The sequence below is a fragment of the Pocillopora verrucosa genome, chromosome 6, assembly GCF_036669915.1.
Source record: "Pocillopora verrucosa isolate sample1 chromosome 6, ASM3666991v2, whole genome shotgun sequence".
Lineage (NCBI taxonomy): Eukaryota > Metazoa > Cnidaria > Anthozoa > Scleractinia > Pocilloporidae > Pocillopora > Pocillopora verrucosa.
In genome coordinates, this window is record NC_089317.1 from 13,981,474 (window position 1) to 14,006,685 (window position 25,212).

Sequence of the window (25,212 nt, forward strand, 5' to 3'; positions counted from 1 at the left end):
AAACGGGGAATGAATGACAATGTTTGATGGTCCCTGCAGCTGCTGTTAGTTGTGAATTCTTTGGTGTACAGTCCTGTTGACACGATTTGCAACAACTTGTTAGAAGCGCCGAAAAGGTTATTTGCTGTTAAGAGCAGTGAAAGTTAAGACAAGCGACATTGACTCTTTCGCGGTTAATTAAGTTTTGTATATTTAATTGTCTTGCCTATACGTCACAAAGCGAACAGACATTGCGGTAATTGAAAAGTATTTTCACTCCAGCAGAAGAAATCAACTTGGGTAAAAAATAAAGGCAACATCAGAGCGAAATGGATATATAGACTTTTTATTTTCTACGTAATTGTGCTTATTTTAAAAAATGACCGTCGAGCGACCATACCTGCAATTATGCTAATGAGGTCATTCAAGCCCTCACTTGGTCCACTTAACTCCAGCAAAAACCTCCCTTTGAAAACTTTGTTGGTTTTTATCGAGTGCTAGTTAAAAGGCACAGGTAAGCACATATAGAGAGTTAAACAATGGGCAGAAACTTAAGATTCGTATGCGAGAGACCAGCATAGTTTTTAATCGCATACCATTACTGGCACTGGTGAATAATCGTACTAGACAGAACGATGGCAGAATATCTCGGCAGAAACAAACTTCAAATGATAAAAGACAAAGTAATTTAACAACACGGGGTATAACTATGTTATTTGTTTCTGAGAAAGTTCTACTGCTAGAGATTCCTGCGTCGCGAGAAAACATTTGCCCAAAGAAAACTTTACGTCATTTTGAAGATCATTCCTTTGGCAATTTACATACGTAATTTGGTGGAATTCTGAATGATGGCACATGGTGAAAAAATAGGTTTTCTTCACCGATATTTTTTTGTAAAGGAAGAGAGCACATTGTTTTTTGCATGACCAAAAGCTTCTAAGCAACCAATTCCTACATAACTTACATTTTATAGAAGACAAAGAGTCTATGAAAGAGCACACCTTGGTTAGATTTCCCTTGATGTCATATCTTTGAAACGCGAAGCGAGCGAAAGTGTTTAATTTTCGACCAGTCATGACCCGATCCATCGATTCTAGAGGGTGAAAGCGAAAAGTTCGTTTTTCTCGAAAATAAAAACACATTTGAGAAAAAAAAATATACAGCCTTTCTTGTCTTACAAGGGTCTACTTGCGTGCAAAACTTGAGACAATTTGAGTTTTTGACCCTTGCCATAAAAATTTCATTTTTGTTTGATTTTTGCACGTATGTCCTCTTAGATGGCAGAAAAATTTAGAGAGAACCTCTCTCCATGATTTATTTGTTAAGGATCATAGATACAACCAGTTAATTTCATGTAAAACCACTAACCATAAGACATGTATAGACCACATTTACGCCAATATACCAGAACAACATTTCAAGGTACAAATACTGGAATCATTCATCTCCCAATTTTTCAGATTTTACAAATCATTCTTTACATAGAAGAATGGAATGCATACAGAGAAGAGCAACTAAATTTATAGTAAAGAGCAATGATCCCTATGACATTCGTTTGAAGAAGTTAAACCTCATGTCACTGGAGAAGAGAAGATTAATGACTGACGTGACATTCTTGTATAAAGTAAATAATGGCAACATAAATATCGACATCAGTAAAATTTTAGATTTCCACTCTGAAGCAGACCGCTTTTCATTTAGGTCTATGGACTTTTTAACTTTAAAGAAGAAATATGCCAGGACTAATGTCTTGAAGTATAGTTTTTTCCATCAAATAATTGACATGTTGAATCCATTACCTTTCAATATTCGTTATTCTCATAATGTAATTATTTTTAAGTCAGTAATATCCACAACTATGTTAGCTGAACTTTTAGCTCTCATCACATGGAAATAAACACAAATACAGTAATATTATCTCTGCAAAGGTATGTTACATGCAGGAATCAGGCCAAAACACGTAAATACTTTGTTATCATCGATAAACGGACCACCTGTTGGACAGAACACATTGAAGGTTAGAGAGAGAAGGAAAACAGCCCTGTGGATAAGACCAGAGTTGCATGCAAGTTGTGCCCTGGCCGAATGATAATGAAATATAGCAGAAATATAACAAACCTAGCTGATCACATGCGAAGAAAACACAGCAACGTCTACAGTCTACATCCTCAGAATGCTCAGATACCACAGCTTCTATAAAGCAAACTACTCATTCAGGCCAGCGGGCTCTTTTAACGTTATTCACTGCCAGACTGCCACAAAATTCAAGCAGGGTGAACGCCATTTCTGGTGCAATTCTGTGATTTGTGGTCAAAGATCTATGCTCATTCAGTGTTGTAAAAATTCAGGATTTCTAGTTCTAGATTTCTAGAACCTAATTCATGTTCTTGAGCCTAGGTATAAAATACCTTCCAGACAGCACTTCTCAGATAAAGCATTGCTGGAACCCTACGAGCAAAAGGAAACTGAACTGAAAAGTGAACTTGCCGAGGCTGTTGCTGTGGCTTTAGCGACAGTTGGCTGGCTCATTTCGTTGCCGCTTTCTGTCGCTCTGTGCTGCCTGCATTACTTATCATGTAATATAACCGCTTCCTTTTTTTTTCGCTAAGAGCAGTTGAGTAATGTTTCTGTGGCCGTAACAATGTTAGTATTTTATAGTCTTGTGGTTCGTTATTTTTTTAGGGTGCATATAGTGTAACCGTTTTTTATTTTATTTAGTTTCAACCAATGTCAGTTGTAGAGTACTAAAGATCATGTTTGTATAAAGGCGCGGAGTTGTCAATTCCAGCCACAGGTTCCGCATAAGTGCAGTTATATCGTTGAAAATTGAACGGGTCACGCCGTTTTATCATGAGTGACAGGACTAGTCAGTTTACGGAGCCAATTGGTCGACGAGTCGGTGCCCGTGTGCGACAACCGAATCGTACGTTGGACTTTGAGGCAGTTAAGCTGGAAATAATTCGTTTGAAGAAAAATTCAAGATCATGTCACGCATCCGCCGTTACCCGCAAATCGAATGAAATTATTGGTTTGATATCTGACGATCGGAACCTTCATGAAGTGAAAGAGAAGCTCATTCATTTGGATAATGCTTTCCAAAGACTCAGAGAAGCTCACAACGATTATAGCAGCGAGATTCTGGACGAGGATGGCATCGTTAAGTGCCACCTTTACCTTGAAAGTGAGGAAAGAAAATATGCCCTATTCCGCCAGCAGAAGATTTGAGGAGAGAGACCATCGAGTTACAACGACAACAGAACGCCCTTCAGCTACAACAGAAAAGGATAGTAGAGCTGCTAATACTAAACCAAAATAAAAGCAAACTTCCACAACCTCGTGTACCTGTCTTTGATGGAAATCCCATTAAGTACCGCACCTTCGTTCGAGCATTTGAAAGTTGGATTGAGTCTAGAATATCTAGCAGTACCGATAGGCTGTACTACCTGGAGCAGTTCACAGCGGGAGACGTTAAAGAACTTGTACGGTCCTGTCACCACTTACAACCGGATGAAGGCCTGCCTGCAGGCTCCTGAGAAAGAAGTTTAGCGATGAATCCTGCATAGCATCTGTCTACGAGACGAAAGCTTTAGAGTGGCCAAACATAAGAGCCGAGGATGGTGTGGCATTAGACCGCTTCTCGATCTTCCTAGCAAGCTGTAAAAACGCTCTGACGGGAAGCCCATATAGCTCGAAGTTCGATCAGCCGAGAAACATTCAAAGGTTAGTGCTCAAACTTCCTTACAATTTGAGAGAGAAATGGCGTCGTACAGCCAATGATATTATGGAGTTACAGTCAAGGCCCGTGGATTTTAGTGACCTCGTTGCCTTTTTCGATCGGGAAGCTAGTATAGCAACCAATCCAGTCTTTGGTAGGATCTTTGACGGCTTTAAACCACCGTCAGATCAGCGGTTGTCTGGTGGCAAGACAGCCCTAAAAAGGCCTGAAAATCTCAGTTTTCTAACGCAAGTGGACGGATGTGAATACCCCCCTAGCGAGATGGTCCTGCAACAGAGTTTGCAGTCTCTCGAGGCACGAGCACCCAGTACTTATCCTGTTTCCTCCTGCGAAAGGCGTCAGTGTCTCTATTGTAACAGTAACCATGCCCTTGAAGATTGTCTGCCATTGCGATGGAAACCGTATCAAGAGAGAATTCTGTTTCTGGCATCCAACAAACTGTGTTTCGGGTGCCTCTCCAATCAGCATATTTCAAGGTTCTGCCCTCAGAGAAAGACCTGTAAAATTGCAGACTGTTCAAGAAAGCACCCTTCCATTCTACACACCAGTCCCCGTGAGACATACAGCAGACGTCGGTGTTGGCACAGAAGATGACATTGACGCTCAAGTTCGTAGCAGCATGGTAAACAGAGGCACCGGTGCTAAAAGTGAGACCATACATGAAAGTGGCAAGACAGCCATGGCCGTGATACCAGTCAAAGTGAGAGCAAGAGATACAGATAGAAGTGTAATCACCTACACCTTTTTGGACCATAGTAGCAACTCAAGCTTCTGTACCGAATCTCTGATGAAGTAATTAGAAGTCAACGGTCAGCAGGTCAAGATATCCTTATCGACCCTGGAGAAGAAAAACAGTGCAATGGAAAGCTTCCTTGTTCGCGATCTTCTTATTTCCGACTTGGACGAGAACGAGTGGATCAGCCTCCCAACGTTGTACACCAGGCCAGAGATTCCCGTATGCAGCGACGACATTCCAACTCAAGAGGACGTTGATCAGTGGCCTCACCTGCAAGGAGTCTTCCTTCCTTATGTCCATTAAGCGCATAGAGTTCAATTTTAATGCGCTATATAAGAACTTATTATTAAATGCCGAGGTTGGTCTCCTGATTGCTAGTGACGTTCCCCAAGTACTTGATCCACTTGAGATTAAGCACAGTCAAGACGGAGGTCCGTACGCTTCAAAAACACGTATTGGCTGGGCGGTCGACGGACCCTTAGGTCGTCATCGTCATTATTCGCAGGCATCAGGATTCTTTGCAAAGGCAGATATTCAGCTGTAACGGACGGTAGAGGAATTCTACAGTCAGGATTTCACTGATTCTATCGTTAACGATAAAACAGAGATGTCACAGTACAACGTCACTTTACGCAAAGCGCCGAAAAGTCAGTAGAATTGAGAAATGGGCACTGAAATCTCTTAACCATTCAAAAATCGTCAGACCCCAGTACCAAACACATTTCTCAGGCTGTGCAGCGAATAAATTGGTTGAAAAGGAAACTCGAGAGGGAGCCAAGATTGTTGAAAGATTACACAGCCTTCATGGAAGACATCGTGTCTAAGGGTTATGCACGTAAAGTTCTCCCTGATCACGATGGCCTTGAAAAAGGCAGAGCCTGGTACATACTCCACCTCAGAGTGTATTATCCCCACAAACCGGGGAAAATTCGGGTCGTATTTGACTGTTCAGCCAAATTCATGGGTAACTCCCTCAACGACATGTTATACAAGGGCCCAAACCTGACTAACTCACTGGTGGGAGTTCTTTCAAGATTTCGGGAAGACAGGGTAGCAGTAATAGCTGACATAGAATCAATGTTCTACCAAGTTACAGTTCCAGACTGCGACAGTTCCTTTCTAAGGTTTCTTTGGTGGGAAAACGGCGACTTGGCACGTGAGCCGCAAGAATTTCAAATGGTCGTGCACCCCTTTGAAGCCGTTTCGTCACCAGCTTGTGCAAATTTTGCGCTCCGTAAGACAGCTGAAGATAATCAGCACAGCTTTCCTCCAAGCGTCATTCACACTGTCAAAAGGAATTTTTATGTGGACGACTGTTTAAAGTCCCTCCCTTCCGAAGTAGACGCTATCCAGCACGGTGACAGTTTACAAGCCTTACTTTCACGCGGTGGTTTTAAGATAAGTAAATGGATCAGCAACAATCGCAACGTCCTTGAAACCACTCCTGAGCTGGAGCGATCAAAGGACATCAAGAACATCGACGCACGCAAGGAAGAATTACCAGTTCAGCGAGCTCTTGGAGTGCAACGGTGTGTGGAGACCGACTCATTTCGCTTCCAAGTCTATATAAACTCCCGTCCACCCACGCATAGAGGTATCCTGTCCGTGGCCACTAGTATCTTTGATCCCTTGGGTTTCCTTGCACCCTTCGTACTCAATGCCAAAGAAATTATGCAAGATCTGTGTCGCATAAGGTTAGAGTGGGATGATGAGATCTCAGATGAGTACAGCTCAACAACAACAACAACAACAACAGCATTTATTTAAACACGATAAAAAATTCAGCAAAAGCTGATGTGGTCGTGTACGGACAATAAAACTAAATTCCTAACTAAATCCAATAAAACTAAATTCCTAACTAATTATAAGAAGACTAATGTAAGATTTCTACATATTTTCAACAATAAAAATTCTACATAGTACATCATTATAACATACGTGGCTTAAAAATACACTTGAGTGACTTTTTAAAAGCGTCAACGTCTTGAATTGATCTCATTTGATTTTCCAGAGCGTGCCTCACATTGGAAGAATTGGTTAGCGGATCTTCTAAAGCTCTCAGCTTTTACAGTAAGTCACTGTTTGAAGCCAGTGGGTTTTGATCAAGTCAGATCAAGCCATTTTCATCATTTCTCGGATGCTTCTTCATCTTCCTGGCATCGACTGACAAAGTCAGTTGCGTGGCTGTTACAGTAACGCGAAAACTTGCGCAGATTGGCAAAGCGTGAGAAACCAGTGAGGTCGGTTGAAACCGTTCCCATCAGCTCTCTGCCTTTGATCACCATTGATGAGATAGAATGCGCGAACTAGAACTAAAACTAGAACTAGAACTAGTGGTACAGAAGTTCACAATATTTGGAGCCAAGCATCAGATTATCCTACCCAAGACCGACCACGTGACCAACCTCATAGTTGAGAATTATCATCTGCTTTCCAGGCATTCTGTTAGAAAGTTTGTCTTAAGTTTGGCGCGCGAGAAGTTTTGGAGTATCAACGCCAGTTCCGTCATAAGAAGAGCACTCTCCAAGTGTGTTGACTGTCGGCGCCACCAAGGCCCAGTCTGCGAACAGAAAATAGCTGACCTCCCTGTTGATCGGTTGACTCCTGGCCGACCACCCTTTACATCTGTTGGGATTGACTGCTTTGGTCCTTTCCAAGTGCGCCGTGATCGAAGCCTTATGAAAAGATATGGAGTCATTTTCACGTGCTTCGCTATCCGTGCGGTACATGTAGAGGTTGTAAACAGCTTGGAAACGGATTCTTTTTTTGATGGCATCAAAACGATTTATAGTGAGAAGGGGCCAAGTCAAAGAGATCAGATCAGATAATGGTACCAACTTCACTGGAGACGAGAGAGAACTTAGGGAATCCATCAACACATGGAATCACAACAAAATCCATGAAGCTCTATTACAGAAGAATGTCAAGTGGATGTTCAACCCCTCACATGGGTCACATTACGGAGGCGTTTGGGAGCGCTGTATTCGCATTACTTGCAAGATTCTACCGGCATTGCTTCAAACGCAAACCATCGACGATGAAAGCCTAGCCACTCTTTTCTGCGAAGTAGAAAGTATCTTGAATAGCTGCCCGATCACCACAGTCTCAGGCGATTTACAAGACCTGGAGCCTTTAACACCTAACCATTTGCTCCTTTTGCGATAAGAACCTCAGATGCCCCCTGGGTTATTCCAAAAGGAGGATTCTCTGTCGCATCGCAGGTGGAGACAAGTGCAATATCTTGCCGACATTTTTTGGAAACGATGGTCTAGAGAATATCTGCCCTTGCTCCAGAGCAGACAGAAATGGACTTTCCCCCGCAGAAATTTGGCCGTTGGAGATATTTTCCTTGTCAGCGCAGAAAATTCACCTCGCAACACGTGGCCTCTTAGTAGGGTTGTTATAGTTCTCCCCGACAAGAAAGGTTTGGTTCGACGTCTCAAGGTGAAAGTAAAGGGAACTGTTGCGGAGAGACCAATTGATAAACTTTGCCTACTTTTGGAGGTTTGAGCTTTCTTGCCGAAATGGCTTTCGTCCATCTCATGACCTCATTTTATCGAGGACTCTTAAAAGAGACACTTAGAACTAATTCAGTTATAATATGTGCCTCGCATGCACTCCGCACTTAGGGGCCGGTATGTAAATCCTAAGTGCGACATTTTTTTCTAGTTGGTTTCTTCTTTTCTTCTCTTTTTCTCTTTGCGTGTTTGGAGTCCATTTATCTAAGTCTTTTCACTCTGTAATTATACTTATTGTTTCATTAGCGCTTTTCTTGTCATTTCGTTGCCGCCTTCTGTCGCTCTGTGCTGCCGCTTCCTTATTTTTTTCGCTAAGAGCAGTGATCTATTTCATAACACTCTATTCATGCTCAGTTGAAATAAGATATGGGAAATAATATTGCACAGTGCCACTCACGCCATACTGTTCATCTTTAATTTCATGACAAGCTCTTTTCCCTCTACTTCTTACTTACAACACCATCAATCTTATCCATAAATATCCCAAAACCTTTCCCAAACCTTGCAATTCCCAAACCTACCCAAAACTAAAAGAAAACACAGTATGTTGGTAGATCACAAAAACGTCTAGTACATAGCTAGCCTTACTTATCAGTCTGATAAAGGTCTCTTCTGTGGGCTAACAGATGGTAAAGCGCAAAGGAAGCGCTTCAGTTCATTCATCTCCGTCCATGTATTATTAACATTCATCACTTCGCTGGAGGCTAGTTTAGCAGAAGCCCCAGAAGGGTTCAGCACCTTCGCTAGCTGTAGGTAATGCAACGCAGTGTGACTACGGTTCCAACCAACATGATCCATTATTTCTGTTAATTCTGCCCCTGACAGCGCTAAGGTTATGGCGCACCCTGATCTAAACCCATGCAATGTTTCTCCGTCATTCTCGCCCATTTCATTTAAATATAATTTAAGTCGGGCCTCCGCAGTAGCTGAAGTAAGGGGGGCATCTAATATTACACCATCAGGTGTTGTTGGGCGGAATAAGTAACCGAGGGTAAGGTCAACCTGCATTCCCCGAGCAATATCAACATAGTGTTCAATACCTCTAATGGGACAAATAACGGATTGTGGATTTCTTCTAATTCCAAAAACATTTTGGTCACCATCCCTTAGGGTCTTCCCCCACACGTGATTGAATAAAAACCCATCATCATTGGGAAAGCGCAAAATTTCAACCACCTTAACTTGGCCCAGGTCACCGGGGCGATCACCACTGAAGAAAGCGGTTTTGAAGTAGGTCTGGTCCCGAGCGATAATGAAACATTGTAACGGCTTATTAGAGGATTGTGCCAGGCGCCTTTCCAAGAAAGGGAAAGCTGGGTAAGTTTGTCAACAAAGAAAGGCGTCGCCTGCTTAGGGGTTACCCATGCCCTTAATTGCTCCGCAGTCACCACACGAAGATAGTCCTTTACGGACTTATCTGTTGCGGGATTGCCTAGTCCCAGCCTTTTATCCCATTCACCATCCCTCCCAATGGCATGAAAAAAAGGTCTTAGCTTTCCAATATATGAATCCACGGTTTTATAAGATAATCGGAGAGGACAACCACAAGTTTGTTTACCCCGTTGCCCAACAAATTTACTCCCATTATGGTGGATCTGCGTTCGACCATCCTTATCCTTACAAGTGAGAAAACGGCATATATCCCGGGGAGAGACAGTAGCTAAAGACACATGTCCTGGTAGGGCTGATAAAAAGGCTTCTAATTCCTTCTGTAGAGAATCCTTTTGTCTCGAGTAACTGGTGGCCTGATCAAAGTTCAATAATTGTTGCAACCATTTATCTATAGAATCAAGATCAAGTTTTAATGTGTCACTCTTCCTTACTAAGGAAAAAATCTTTCTCTTGTAGCCACAGTGCTGGCAAAACCTGAAGTCACTATCATTGGCACGGCTACAAACAGGACAGCGAACAGATGGTACGAATATTTTTGCCACCAAAGGGAGTTCCTAAACAACGGAGAATATAAAAGAAAGGTTTTAGTGGTACACTCGAGAAAAAGGATTCCTACGAAAATCAATCTAAGTTCAATAAAATATGCCTAAAAAATAACCGAGAACACCCAAAGGTCTCCCGGGATTCCGCCTGGGCATGGGATCCAACCCTGATTCGACGGTACAAGAAGTACATGGTCATCCCCTATAGAAGCCATTTTTACTGCTTTGTTTGCATGACCATGTAATAAAGGCCACCAATATTTTTTAGGGTAACTGTCCAGGACCGCGATTGTGCATGCTTGTTTCATTTTCCGAAGATAGCGTAGGACTGGACCGACCAAGACCGGAGGTGGAAAAACATATGGGCATTGCATGAGAGACCCAAAAGCTTTTAGATCCTGAGCAAAGAAGTTAACACCCGCAGACCCTGGAGAAGAGACCGGAGTGAACTGAGGCAGACTATTTCCAGACAAGTCCTTCTGTACGTTGGAATCTAACGACATCAGGTCAAACGTGTGCCCCGTAGAGCCTCCAAACTCTCGCTGAACCTTTTGCCACATACTACCTGTAAGGCAGTAATCCGAAGAGGATCTGTGTCGAGAGGGACCATCTGCTGGATTATCCGCAGATCGGACATAAAAAGGACGCAACAGGACATTCAGGGCAGCAGTGGTTGAGAATAACACCTTCATAGCATTATTTAGCTGAGCACTCCTTCCACCCTGGTTGGTCCATGCGTGAATAACGGCTTGATTATCAACCTGCACATCGACACGCGCATTACGAACTTCATCCGAGCACGATAATAACATCTTATTGATCGCCATGGCTTCCTTTGTTGCAATGTCCCATGTGTACTCTTCCCGTGACCAATAATCAAAAATCTGACGGTGATTTGGAAAAACAATCGTAGCTCCCCATCCCGAAGAGGATGCGTCCGTTGCCACAGAGACTTGAATATGGCGTTCGTTGCGCCATGGTATTGGGTCATCCCAGTTTTCAAGGAACAGCCAATGAGCGATCTCTTCTCGCAGAGCACCTCGTAACAAAATCAGCTTCTGGGAACGTAGGCCCTTTGAGATCGCTGCATTCATTTCTCTTGTAAAGAGCTTTGCCGCCGGCACCGCTCTAGCGAAGGAAACACATATCCCCACAAGGCGTTGCAACGTTTTAACGGAGACATAAGATAACCCAAGTATCTCATGAATAAGGGCAATGAATTTCTCTTTCTTCTCTGGAATCAAATGAAACATTTCTCTTGAAGAGTCTGCCATGAATCCAAGGTACGGGACAATCTTTGCTGGGATCAGAATAGATTTCGAAAGACCAAGGAAATAACCCAGTCTGATTAAATAATAGGCAATCAGGAAAATGGCAGACTTAGCAGCTGCAGAATTGCGTTCATCTGCTGTGGCCAAGGCACCGTATTCTCCTTTTTCAAACGAGACCTGAAGCTGGCCATTGTGACGATCGTCAATGTAAAGAAGGCATGGAATGCCAATTGAACGGAAAAAACCAGTTGCAAAGAGACCTGTCGTGTGGTAGATAAAAGGGGAAACCTTCCAGCCAAAAGGTAAGGTATTGTACGTAAAAAACCAACCACCCCATTGTATACCAAAGAAAGGACGGCTACTCTCTGTAAGCAAAATGTGATCATACCCAGACTTATCATCTAACACAGTCTGAAAAGAGTCTTTTGTTACATAACGAGGCAAATCATTAAGGGTATCCAGAGAGAAAGGATTGTCCTTCATCCAGAGATTCAAATAGCGCGCGTCATGGCAGAGGCGGGGCTTTGACGGCTCAACAGTCAGAGGTAGTACAATATGGGGCGGTGTCACCTTCCCAACTCTCCCCACCAAAGATATCGCCCCAGTCCCCAGACGATTAATCAAAGTTTCCTGAACAAAGCGAACAAAAGGTCAGAATCATACTGTTCGCCTTTAAACGAGCCCCTGAAATGTTGGAAGTACGGAAAAATAGAAACTTTATTTTTGATCCAATCCAAGACATCGGTTTGAGTCGCCATTTTAGGGCATCGTTCCGCGACTTTCTCCCAAAACGAGTAGTGAGCGTGAAGCTCTCCAGCTCTAAAATTACTGGGGTCTCGGAAGGACAACTCATTTACATCCCTTATAATCTCGCCTTGCTCCACACGCGTGACCTTTTGCATTAGTTCACGTGCCGTCATCTCGCCGTTGACCACTATGGAGTTCCCCATGGAGTCTACCCATTGAATTGCATTCACCCCAAACTGTCCATGAGTGATAGCGTTATCGAAGTTCTTGTCATATTCCCAAGCCCATGAAATGATTTCCTAGGGAAAAACATCAAGAGAAAAGGGTATTATTCCCACGGGTAAAACCCCAAAGTAGTCAGCAGAGAGATGACAGCTCTGACCCAGTAATCCTGGGAGGGTAACTAGAAACCCTGTTTTCAAAGCTATCAAAACTCTAAGACTATCGAATTTCTTACAAATTAAGAGAAAACACTCACATAGGACATGACTGAATTGAAGATACGTTTATTACCCAAACAGAAAACCTAAATCAGCTCAACATGTGTTGTCTGCGAAAAGTTCACACTTTATTTTGCGGCTGACGCTGGAGACGTGCCATTCTTCTGCAACCCCATGTTCCCAGAAAGATCCCTTTTTCTTGCCTCGCAGAATCGTTTAATATGGCCAAGTCTTCCACAGTAGAAACACGACATAGGCCTTCCCGGGTTTCTCGGGAAATCTCTGACATTTCTCTCCCGGCCTTGAAATCTGGAAGGGGACGAGATGCGTAGGCCATAATCTTCATTAAGGAGTTCTCCACAGATGATCTAGTCATTGTCTCAACTGTCTGGTTCAACTTCAGGACTTCAGCTTGTAACTTCTAAAAAGGAGAAAAATTCCCAATCAACAAACACGCCATGACTAGTAAAGCTGATAACAATCACAAATTCACCTCATAACGGCGAATTTAAGATATATTCCCTGACGGAGCATACCTAATGAGTCTTTGCCCTTGTAACAATACATGGCGTATCTATATCTTTCAACAAATATACCCGGCGGGTTCTCTTTTCGTGCCTAGAAAACTCACCCCCCGGGACTACACCCGGCGTATAAACCCTGGTGAGAAACCTCACCCCCGGGATTACAGCCGGCGTATAAATCCTGGTGAGAAAACTTACCCTCGGGACTACACCCGGCGTATAAATCCTGGTGAGAAAACTCACCCCCGGGACTACACCCGGCGTATAAATCCTGGTGAGGAAAAACTCACCCCCGGGACTACACCCGGCGTATAAATCCTGGTGAGAAACCTCACCCCCGGGATTACAGCCGGCGTATAAATCCTGGTGAGAAAACTTACCCTCGGGACTACCCCCGGGAATACACCCGGCGTATAAATCCTGGTGAGAAAAAACTCACCCCCGGGACTACACCCGGCGTATAAATCCTGGTGAGAAAACTCACCCCCGGGACCACACCCGGCGTATAAATCCTGGTGAGAAAAAACTCACCCCCGTGTCTACACACGGCGTAATTAAATTGACAAAATTGACAAATTGACAAATTTGTACAAGAAGAGGCCATCCATAAATGCTACAGAAAATCCCCTTAACTAGTGGCATCAAAACTATGAAAGATATCCCTCATTACCTAGTATAGCTAAAAAGTATCTTTGCATCCCTGCTACTTCAGTTTCCTCAGAGAGTGTTCTCTACAGCAGGTGATATCGTTACTGCTCAAAGGTCTCAATTGAAATCAAAGAATTTTGACAGATTAATTTTTCTTAAGAATAATTGGAATACCTCTAAATTTATGAATTCAAAGGAATCTGATGAGTCTCTTGGCCGAGACGAAACGCCACGTCATGTCTGTCATCAATTTTTCACAAGTATTTGACAAAAATTGGAATCCCTAAGATTGATTTGACAAATACATGGCACTATATTTATTACTCTTTTTCTGTTTCTTGAAGGTGTCGGCATCAATATTATAACATCTTTTATTGCAATGACTTTATACTTTATGATTCACAAAGTGTTGCGCAACGGTTACTAATGACCTTCTCTCACTCCAAGAGGCCACCCAGTCAAAGGGTTAACCCATCTTCAAGCTGGAGGTCAGAGAAAATACTGGGCATTGGGAAGAGGTCCAACATCACCAGGACATTTATGGTCTGCTTTCCTGCCCAAAAGAAGATCCTGGTAAGCACAAGGGAAATTTAGGATAATTGAGAAAGAATCCAGTTATTGGAAACAGTGTTTTACACCTATTCTTCAAATAAGATAGGAAAATAGCTGTCATAAACAGGATTACCCCTTACAGAATTGTAAGTAAGTTCACATTTGTTGAAGAAAATTTGTTAATTTTATTTTTGATAAGATGCAATTTATCAAGCTTTTAGAGTCAATTCACAAGCTATGGAATGTACCAGGGTATGCCTTTATTTCCAGTTAACTAAACATTTAACTTGATGTCGCGAGATCGGAAATTTTGACATTAAAGTTCAAAAACAAGTGGTAGATTCCATAGACATTATTTTCCGGTGTGTCTTCAACCCTAGTAGTACCCCAACCCATGGCGTGAAACAGAAACTACTACACAGGAATGCAAAAACAGCATTTGCTAGTCTGGTGTATGAAAGACGAAAAAGATGGGGAAAAAGGCATACGTAAGGCACACATCTCTCACACATGTGATAGACAGACATTTCTAAATAATACCAATGCCAGGATACCAGTCCCTTACTTTCAAAGGGCAATATTTCGTACCTTCCTCGACAACTTGTTGGAGCAAATAAACACTCGCTTTAATGGACCATCAGAAGCGGCATTACCTTAACTATTACTGATACCTGCCAACTTGCAAAAGCTTAACAAGTTCTTTCAAGAGAAACCTACCCAGCATTATTCTACCAATCTGCCATCACCAAACAGTTTGTCACAGGAACTGGAGCTGCAGAAGCTGCTCTGATATGGTATTTCCTGTTAATACTTAAGTGTGGTCAACCATTTTTGCAGTGATATTGTGCTGAAAAAACCATCCATTCCTTGTCTTGAATTATGTGTTTGTCAATGTTTTCTTTTATGTCTGGAATCAACAGTATTCAAACACCCATAACATTGCAAGAGACATTAAAGGCCTGCAGCTCAAGCCTCTACCCAGCAACCACACAATTGTGCACCTGTTGTTGATTACCCCAGTCAAAAGTGCAACTGTTGAATGTAGCAACTCTTCACCAGGCTATGCAAAGAATATTTATCACAACACCATGAGAGAAGAAAGCATAACCATTTTACTCCCAGAAGTAATAAACAATTAACTTCTTCCAAAAATATCCATGCACTATCCAGTAAACAAGTAATGAGAATACTCAAATGCATCAGGTAGAAGTTGTTATCGCGATCTAACACCAAATTCTTGCAACTTATTTACAAGGAAATGTGCAGCAGCAGGAGGGGAGAATTAATAATCAGATCTTGGAAGTTACAGGCTTAACTGCACTGTTGATGCTCTTTATTCACAAGGACATATCCTTGAATTGATGCCGTCATTGATAACTATGCTAAACGTAACTAGAGAAGGATGACATTCATTAACCTCCTGCAGAGAAGAGATTTGCCATCTTTGTTAGTGGGCCTTGTTTCACGATACGCGAACTTCCGGTGTTCGCCATAGTTTCCGGTTTGTATAAACTGTCAATCAAATAAACGTGGTTTAGCTTTTCTCAAAATGGCGTGTTCACTGTGAAACACAAACAGGCCTTGTGAATGCAATGGAACCACTCTGTGAATAGTTTGCTTACCACTCCAACACGGTTTTCTGGTATCATTAAAAAACCTTAAATATTGCCTAGTGAAGCCTTATGTTTTGGTCTAATGCTCCCATAATGTTGTAAGCAGGATCTTGACTGACGTGAATTTTTTGGATGGAGGGCATGTGGGAGAGAGGAGGAGTGCACTCTAGCCACAATTTCTACAGCCACCTCTTTCTGGAATTTTCAGATTCACCCCTGATATTCTTCTGTTTTTAAAATGGTAGCAACCATATTACCATTCTGTCAAACCTTTCCTTCGATCCAGGCCTCCATGGAATGACATCAGATTAAGGTTTTTTTATACTAAAAATATACAAATTTTGGTTCCCACTCTTCTTAACAATGCAATATGATCATATAAGCTTTAGAACCTCAGCAGATGTGTGAATTTACCTCTTCCATAAATGTTTGATATCCAGTGAGAAGATAGAAATTGAAATACAGCAGAAAGAGCAGGATGATAAGTTAGTCCTTTCTATTAACAGAACTGTTTTAAACTGTTTTTTATATGTCATTTTACCATGGTTTTAGTGAAGTTTAAAATTTTTCTCATTTACCTTTAATCTGATTAAGTACCAAATTTGACATATTCCCAACAAAAAATAATCTCTTTATCCATTCTTTCACCTCATGGCAAACTAATCTCTGTCAATACACCACCTCTGACTGCCCAGCAAAAAATAGCCTTAGATATGAGAGCTATGATTGTCAACAAAAAGATCTAGAGATATGAGGCAACTGATTTTAGTGGATGGTGCAGTGTACTCAAGGAAGAACTGAAATTCAGGAAAGAGAAGTTTGTGAAGCTGGCTGAAAGGAATAGAGCCAAAAAAAAGAAGGAATACAATGTCATATACTGTGACAACCTTTAAACCAGCCACATTTCCATCCCCCTTACAGGAACTGTCAATTCTGAAAAGTCTTATCAGCCATAGTACAGATCATCAACTTCGTACTCTGTCTTGTCTACCGACATTCTAACGCAAATTAGAAAATTAATAAAAGTCTCTTCTTACTCTTTGTCATTCCATCCTTGTTCCTTCCCACTGCATCATTAGTCTCCCCTTCGTTATTACTGACAAATCACACATATGTATATGGCTGCCCAATTCTGACATGTCTATGAATATCAAAGCATTTCCTGAAGACTGTTTGAAGAATATTAAAGAAAGACTCCTGTTTCTCCTCAGATTTGGGCCACAGAAAGCCGTTAGTAAGGAAGCCTCCTTTGCATGGTAAAGTTTATTTTACTTCTTTCCTCATAGTATCCTCCTTTACATTTTTTTTTATCGCTTTTGGTGTTTTAGCTGCATAAGGTAGCATATCAGTATATTTCATAAAAAATTATTTATATAAGCTATCACTCTCTGACTGACTGGAAAATATAAGATGTAGGGAAGCCTGAAAGGTAGCCAATATTGAAATTTTTAAGTGAAATGTTCTTAACAGGCTTTTAACAAAACATATCAGCCTCAAGATGTTATTCAAGGACTGGCACTGGTATACACGTACTTGGTGAAAAAAGAACTGCAAGTGCTCCTGATAGGAGTTGAACCTACAACCTTTTGGTTTATACTTTATATGCTTTACCACTTAAGAGTGAATGTCTCTAAAAATCAAAGAAAAATAACAAAATCGCGGACATGGTCAAAAAACCGTTTCGTCCCATTTTTTGTCTACAGGTAGCTATAGGTACTACTTAAAGTGAAGTGAGGTTAGTTTCTGTAAATATTCATTTTAACGGAAATAAACCGATACTAATTGCATGATCGAAAATGAGTGCCTGCGAGCTCTAAATCATGCAGTTTTCAGGTCGTCCTTGCACGAACTAAAATGCAACAGCAGGACTTCTCTAGCTATAAATATATACACGTGGTCTTCCATTACCAAGTTGTAGTGATATTTTTTGCATCGTGTCCTTCCTGACGAAACCACGGGTTAATTACCAGTGGACGTGTTCGCCATATTTAATTCATGCCAAACCCGGCCTAATGTAGTGTGGCAAAAATGCATGTGGTAGTTTCTCAAAATCTCCAGCAATACTATCACGAGGGCTTATAAGGTGGGTCTTCAAATTAATCGTTTCATTTTTCTGGCATCTTCTGCTGTTTTGATGTACCAACCAACCAAACTTCGCTAAAATTGTAAATGGCGCCATATTGAAATGAACAAAATCAACATTGCAATGAAACAAGCAAAGCATTGTTTGAGTCGCAGCCGCACTTAGCTTTTTATTTTTGCTTTGACATCAATAGTTCCTTACCTAAGAAATCTTTTATAGGCCCTTGTTATTCCGCTTGGAAGATATTTTCGAAATACTGTCCTTTGCAATTTGGTGTGAAGGGGGCCGACCGGGTAACTCATTGAAGCCACTGAGCCGGGATGAGTAAAATAAAGTTACTTGTTGTTGTCATTTTCTACAGCGTGTCACAACCCAGTTACGTTTAGTCTAGTTTGATCCTAATTTTGGTTTTTTAGACGTCCCACACAAAAAGGGTCCCGTACAAAACGGCAGGTAACGCTAGCGATTTGCCGGATTTTAATTTTTCACAGGTTCCAGTCACTCTGCGTGACATATGATAATCTCTTACTTAACGAGATCAACAAACAATTCATTCTGCCTCACATATAAGATCTATATATATTATTTGCCGGCTGGGAGGTCCGTATGGTGAAAAACTGTGACTGAGGTCTTGGTCCCAGCCGGCAAATAACATATATAGATCTTATATAGATCATGAATTAAATATGGCGAACACGTCCACTGGTAATTAACCCGTGGTTTCGTCAGGAAGGACACGATGCAAAAAATATCACTACAACTTGGTAATGGAAGGCCACGTGTATATATTTATAGCTAGAGAAGTCCTGCTGTTGCATTTTAGTTCATGCAAGGACGACCTGAAAACTGCATGATTTAGAGCTCGCAGGCACTCATTTTCGATCGCCGAACGCAGCATTTTCAAGGCCGAGGTCACAGTTTTTCACCATACGGACCGACCCATAGCCAGTAAATAACATATATTTTTTTTTAGCTCAACGAAATACATTCTAAAAGAACCCGAATGATTTAGGGCTATAAATACGGCAAGATCTTTCATAAACTGAACAATTTTTGAGCGAGTAAATGGTAGTTAAAGTAAAGGTGATACAGGTTAAAGAGAGATGCTTCACTGAAACATTTTCACTTGCGTAATGATAAAGGTGATTTAAAAGGCTTCCAAATAAAGTTTGAAACATTACTTTTACAAGCATCTGTCACAATCTGACACCTGTCAATTAGAGAGCGCGTAAGAAAAAAAAGTGCAAGAAGATTTGAAAAACAACGGAACTAGTTTGGCAAGGTCTGTCACGACAATGTTTTTTAAAAAACAGTCAATGATCTAACGGAAAGTATTAATCACTCTCATCGACGATTCATTCATGTACAAAAATTTACCTCTGTTCATTAAGTAAACGGCCAGGAAAGTAATTGTGAGTAAATTCAAATTTTTTAGTTTGAAGTTGTGAGAGTTTGCTCGTTTGTTTGCTGCAACGGCGTGTGTAAATCTGGTCTTTCCTCCACAAAAAATAAATAAGAACGGCACACTCCAACGAGACACAAGGGGATTTAATGCGGCCTTTTCTAAATAAATTCCTTCAGTTTCTGTTGTGCAATTTATGGTCCAAATGTCCAAACTGAACGGACTTGGAAAGACTCAACGAGAGCGTATATTTATTGTCGAAATGAAATTAAAACTTCGCTCGCTCTTTCACTACGAACAAATTGTTTGAGAAAATTCAGAATGAATGAAAGTTCCATTGTTCAGTTTACCTGTAACCAAATACCTCACGTTTTAACTTTCAAGGTACTTTTTGTGAATGATTAAAATCAATTGCAGACGGTTTTTAGGCCGCTTGCCAACGTAGTGACACTATTGCTTATACAAATTCATTCTGATACAAATTCATTCTGGAACCAATATTTTTTTGTCAACCAAAGTGATTTGAGAGAGAGAAAAGAGAGGATTCATAAGTCGGCTTGAGGTAGTGACCGATGTGTTTGCTTAAAAATACTGCCCAGCCGGCAAAACGAGATATATTTATGAAAAATGGCAACGAAAGTTGAGATGTACTCGGCGACTCACGAAAGCGTTACCGTGGCCCGTGGGCAGAGATAGGAAAATACTGACCGGGTAAAGAACTAATCAGATTACAGGATTCGTTACCGTGCCCTCTAAAAAAAAAATAAAAACAAATATATTGCCATCATGAACGAAAACGATACAACAAAGAAATAGACTTTACAAAATTTCACAAATATAAACAGTGAAAACCTTATCGAACGAAAATAACGATACAATTTTCCCACGGAAAACAAATGTGATCAGTTAACGAAAGTAAACAAAAAACAAAAGCGTAATAATCGTCGGTGAAGGGAATAAAGACAACGGTTGCTTTAACTCCAACAGAAAAAGAATGTCTTAATCTTTACTTGATATTGTAGGTGGCGTTTGTGGCGCAGAGGAAGCCCCAAGCGTTTTTTACAATTTTCATGTGTTGAGACAAAGATTGAACTTATCTTAGCAAGAAGCGGGATTTTCGTGAAGCCTGATACATGGAAGAGCGGCTCCTCTCCCAAACCAGGAAAAAAGGAGAATAAGAATTGAACCTGTAAGATTAGAACATTTGTTTCTTTCATAACGAGTCCACACGTTACTCAAGATGTTCCTTTCGGGGAAAAAAATCTAAAATTGTCGACTGGCGAGATCATAAAACACCCAATGTTATCAGAACAATGATACCAGAGCGTATTGTCCAATAATATCAACAATACTGCTGTGAAACCAACTTTGAGCCTATGAGGAAGAGAACTCTACAGAGAGTTTGGACCGTGTGTTCTTCATCTGTTCGCAAGTCTCTGCAAGAACTTGATAACTTTCAGCATCAGGAATGGAAGCAGTTGATGCTTTAGAAAAACTAGTAGACAAGCTTGTTGACTGTAGCAAGACTCAGCAATGAGCGAGGGAAATTAAGCAGCAACTTCTGTTTGTGTTTCACAGTGAACACGCCATTTTGTGAAAAGCTTAACTACGTTTATTTGATTGACAATTTATACAAACCGGAAACTATGGCGAACACCGGAAGTTCGCGTATCGTGAAACATCTTCCTTTTTTTTTTTTTTTTTTTTTTAAACAAAAAAATAACGATAATGACCTAATCATGACAAGTGTCCAAAATGCACTTAACAAAAAAAAAAATATCTGCTTGTACATGTAACAGTTTCATGCTAGTAAAAATAAAAGCAAATAAACAACAGCAAAAAAGTGTCTCAATGTTCAGTGTCTCATGTTCAGTGTCCATAACTGGTTTAGACGCTCAGACATAGTCCTTGAATCTCACAGGTGCCTTCACAATTCTGGTACGGGTTTATTTCAGTGGCACACTAAGATTCTGCTGCGGGGTATCGCTGACTTTAACTGGTGTGGTCACATCACTGTGATTGGTACTCCTCAATGCTGTTTGTCCTTCTGTCTCTGCAGGCACAGATGAGGGTGGTTTAGTTTCAGCAATAGTAGTCTCACCAGTCATTTGGGTGTCTTTCTTGGGCCTCAATGCCTGTCTGTTTCGACGTAGTGTGTTTCCATTGACTTCAACAAGGTATGAGCGATCTGATAGCTTCTGGACACAGGTGCCAGCTTCCCAGACTTTGTTTCGCTGACCAGCTACTCTAACTTCTTGGCCTATTTCAAGCTCTGGTAGCACCTTGGCACTTCTATCGTAATAGCCTTTAGCTGTCTGCCTCTTGGCCTTCAACATCTCTTTGACTCCTTCTTCTACTCTGGGGTACAGAAGATTTGTTGATACCGGTAACAATGTACGTGTTCTTCGGGACATCAATCTCTGTACAGGGCTAGAGTTCACACCTTGTGTTGGTGTGTTCCGTTGATCCAATAACGCAAGCCATGGGTCTTTGTTGTCCTTGTGAGCTTTCTTGAAAATCTTCTTGGCCACTTTGACTGCGGATTCGGCCTTGCCATTGGATTTGGCATGTTTAGGTGATGACGTCACGTGTTTAAACTCCCATTCTCTGGAAAACTCTGTGAACTCTCGGTAGCAGTACTGCGGTCCATTGTCGGTAACAAATACATCAGGTATGCCATGGCGACTGAATTGACCTTTGAGGAACTCTATGATGTAGCTCGCAGTTGTGCCTTTTAACTCGCCAACTTCTATGAAATCTGAGTAGCTTTCTGCAAGCACAATGTACTCCTTGCCGTTCAGAGTGAACAGGTCTGACGAAACTCTGCTCCATGGACGATCAGGTATTTTATGTGTCTGCATTGGCTGCTTGACGTTCTTCGCTTGGAATACTGCGCATATCTCACATTTCTCAACAGCTTCTTTGATGTCTTTGGTCATGGAGGGCCAGAAAACTACATCTTTTGCTCTTCGTAGACAGGCTTCAATTCCTTGGTGACTGGAATGAGCTCTTGCGGTCAGTTCTGGCCTTAAAGCTTTTGGAATGATGACTCGCTGATTCTTGAAAATGATGCCGTTGTGAAGTGTTAGTTCTTCTCTGTAATTCCAAAATTCTCTAATCTGGACTGGTACTTCTTCTCTCCTCTCTGGCCAAACAATCAGAATGGTAGTTTTGAGAGTTTGCATGACCGGGTCTTGTTCGGTGGCCTTTTGAAGCTGGGGCAGTCTTTCACTACTTATCTTGATGGTATCAAACGGGTTCATCGCTTCCAGCTCCAGAGCGAAAACTTGAAACTCTTCGTCCTCTGGGCCTGTATCTTTCAGGAAAGCTCTGGACAGGTGATCGGCCACAAACATCTGCGTTCCTGGTTTATAGACCACTTCAAGGTTGTATCTCTGTAGCCGAAGCATCATTCTTTGGAGACGGCTTGGCGCACACAGAAGCGATTTCTTGAATATTGACTGCAACGGCTTATGATCTGATTCGACGGTGACTCTCGTCTTGTGATGTACTGTGAGAACTTTTGGCAACCGAACACAATGGCCGGACATTCTTTCTCTATTTGTGCGTACCGTTGTTCAACTGCAGACAGTGTTCGCGATGCGAAGGCAACTGGCTGTCCGTTCTGGAGGAGTGTCATTGATGTCGTAATACTTGAGTACTGGATGGTTTGCTACCAACTTCTTCACTTCATCGAACGCCTTGTCGTGTTGCTCAGACCACATAAACTGGGCGTTGGTCAGGGTCAGATTTCTCAACGGCTGTGCTACTTCAGATAGTCTTGGTAAGAATTTGGCCAGATAGTTGATGAAACCCAGTAGACTAAGAGTCTCTTTCTTACATGTTGGCTTGGGCATGTTTTCCACTGCGTTGACTTTGTCTGGATCTGGTTTGAGACCATCTTTGCTAATAACATGGCCCATGAACTTAACTTGGGGTTTCTTCAAGTTCATCTTCTTGCTGTTCAGCTTGAGTTTGACTTCTCTGGCTCTGTCTAGGAGTTTTCTGCGGTTTTCATCGTGGTTGGCATCAGCTTCTTCCTGGGTATCTCCATATCCGACTACTAGTAGATCATCTCGAAGAATTTCGACGCCTTCTAATCCGGTAAGCTTTTCGTGTAGCTTACACTCGAACTCCTCGGGAGCCACGCTAATACCAAATGGCATTCTTAGATATCTGTATCTGCCAAAGGGAGTCCAGAAAGTTGTTTTCTTACTGCTCTCTTCATCTTATCCGATCTGATAGAACCCATCTTTCGCATCTAGTGTGGTAAATACTTTCGCTTTGCTGAGTTTTGGGAGTATCTCTTCTAATGTTGGCATCTGGTACTTAGGTCTGTGGATTGCCTTGTTCAAATCTCGGGGGTCGAGACAAATTCTTATCTTTCCTGGCTTGGACACGATGACCATACTGCTGATCCAATCTGTGGGGTCGGTAACCTTTTGAATGATGCCTTTCTTCTCCAACTCTGCGATCTTCTCCTTGACTTCCTTTTGTAGAGTTACAGGTATCCGCCTGGGCGCGTGCTGCACTGGGGGATGGTTTGGGTCGATAACAAAGGTGCTGGACTCTCCTATGTGACCAAGTCCTTCGAACACATCTTTGTAGTCAGCTAGAATTTTCTCTCTGGTTAGTGGGACACTAGACTTTACTGGCTCTGTACCCATACTGTTTACTTGCGCTGCACCTGTTAAGGAAAGCTTCAACAGTCCCAGCTTCACACATGTTTCCGCGGATAGAAGAGGCTTGTTTACAGTCTCAACAATCTGAAAGTCCAACTCTTGGGTCTTATTGTCTCGATGTATCTTTAAGGTGGCTACACCAGAAGGCTTCATGAGAGAACCGTCAAACAACTTGAGCTTCACTTTACTACTTCTTAGTGGTGGATCTCCTGTTTGGCTTATGACGGCCAGGTCGCGCAGGCTCATCACGTTGCACGTGGCGCCGGTGTCTAGCTGGCATTCCAATTCGGTGTTTTATAACTCTTCTGTGTCTGAAAAGATTACCTTGGCGTTGAGTTGTTTGCCTGCCGTCTTCACGCTGGAGACTTCTTCAATTTTAAAGAGTGGATCTTCATCATCGGTCAAATCATCATCGGAGTCATTGGACGTTTCTTCGGTGACTTGCTTCACGCTTTTGTGTCCTCTGGATACTGTCTTTCCGCCTGCTGGCTTGTTTTTGAAACGACAAACAGATGCGAAATGATTCGGCTTCGAGCATAGGTGACAGGTTTGACCATATGCTTGGCATTCTTCTTTCCTATGTTGCTTTGTTGCTCCGCATCTGCTGCAATTCTTCTTCACGCCCTTTGTAGCCTTTCCATTTTTTCCATATTTTGCGTCTTTCTTTTGTTTGTGCCGCTTGTCGAGTCGTTTCGCTTGACTGTCCACGGCGTTGACTTGCTCATCTGTTTGGATTTCCTCCTGTTTCATAAACTTGAGCTGTTTGGAAGCCGCTTCATTAGACCTGCAAATACTGAGCGCTTTATTCAGGTCCAGTTCATCTTCTTTGAATAGCCGTAGCTTTGAAGCTTTATCTCGGACGCCTATAACGATTCTGTCTCGTATCATCTCATCTGTGAGCGCGCCATATTTACACGACGAAGCCATCTTTCTCAATCGATTTACAAATTCGTCTATTTCCTCTTCGGAACTTTGTGTAGCGGAATTAAACAGAAATCTCTCGTAGACCACATTTGTTTTTGGCTTGAAATATGCTTCCAAAGCTTTTAAACTGGAGGTCACGCTTGCCCTTTCTTCCGGAGTCAACTCTAGGTTTAAAAATATCTCATGACGGTCTTTCCCCATGACTGAGCGAAGGGTTGCTAAACGAACTGGTTCTGGACGATGTTCGAGACCGGTGCCAAGCTCGTAGTCTTGCCATTGCTGTCGAAAGAACTCCCAATTTGTGACTCTGTCGCCGGATATTTTCATTGGGCTTGGAACTGGAAAGTTCGAAGTAAAATTCAAAACTGGAGCGCTCGGAGCGCTCGGAGCGCTCGGCGCTTGTTGTCCTTACGAACTTTCGTC

The 25,212-nt window shown here is 41.9% G+C and overlaps 3 protein-coding genes and 1 pseudogene across 3 annotated transcripts; 3 read left to right on the forward strand and 1 right to left on the reverse strand.

Annotated features, from left to right (window-relative positions):
* Positions 1-5,255: 5,255 nt before the first annotated feature.
* On the forward strand, positions 5,256-6,218 carry LOC136281886 (uncharacterized). Its single transcript, XM_066168923.1, has one exon. The coding sequence runs from the start codon at positions 5,256-5,258 to the stop codon at positions 6,216-6,218; it is 963 nt and encodes a 320-aa protein (XP_066025020.1).
* Positions 6,219-6,748: 530 nt separating this feature from the next.
* Positions 6,749-7,279, forward strand: LOC136281887 (uncharacterized). Its single transcript, XM_066168925.1, has one exon. The coding sequence runs from the start codon at positions 6,749-6,751 to the stop codon at positions 7,277-7,279; it is 531 nt and encodes a 176-aa protein (XP_066025022.1).
* A 6,680-nt stretch (positions 7,280-13,959) lies between these two features.
* LOC136281888 (uncharacterized) lies at positions 13,960-15,580 on the forward strand (annotated as a pseudogene).
* Positions 15,581-24,159: 8,579 nt separating this feature from the next.
* On the reverse strand, positions 24,160-25,116 carry LOC136281889 (uncharacterized). Its single transcript, XM_066168926.1, has one exon. It carries the CDS (start codon positions 25,114-25,116, stop codon positions 24,160-24,162), a length of 957 nt encoding a protein of 318 aa, XP_066025023.1.
* Positions 25,117-25,212: the final 96 nt, after the last annotated feature.

Coding starts and splice junctions, on each gene's coding strand:
- LOC136281889 (XM_066168926.1), bottom strand. CDS start 25,116: ATGAAAATATCCGGCGACAGAGTCACAAATTGGGAGTTCTTTCGACAG.
- LOC136281887 (XM_066168925.1), top strand. CDS start 6,749: ATGCGCGAACTAGAACTAAAACTAGAACTAGAACTAGTGGTACAGAAG.
- LOC136281886 (XM_066168923.1), top strand. CDS start 5,256: ATGGAAGACATCGTGTCTAAGGGTTATGCACGTAAAGTTCTCCCTGAT.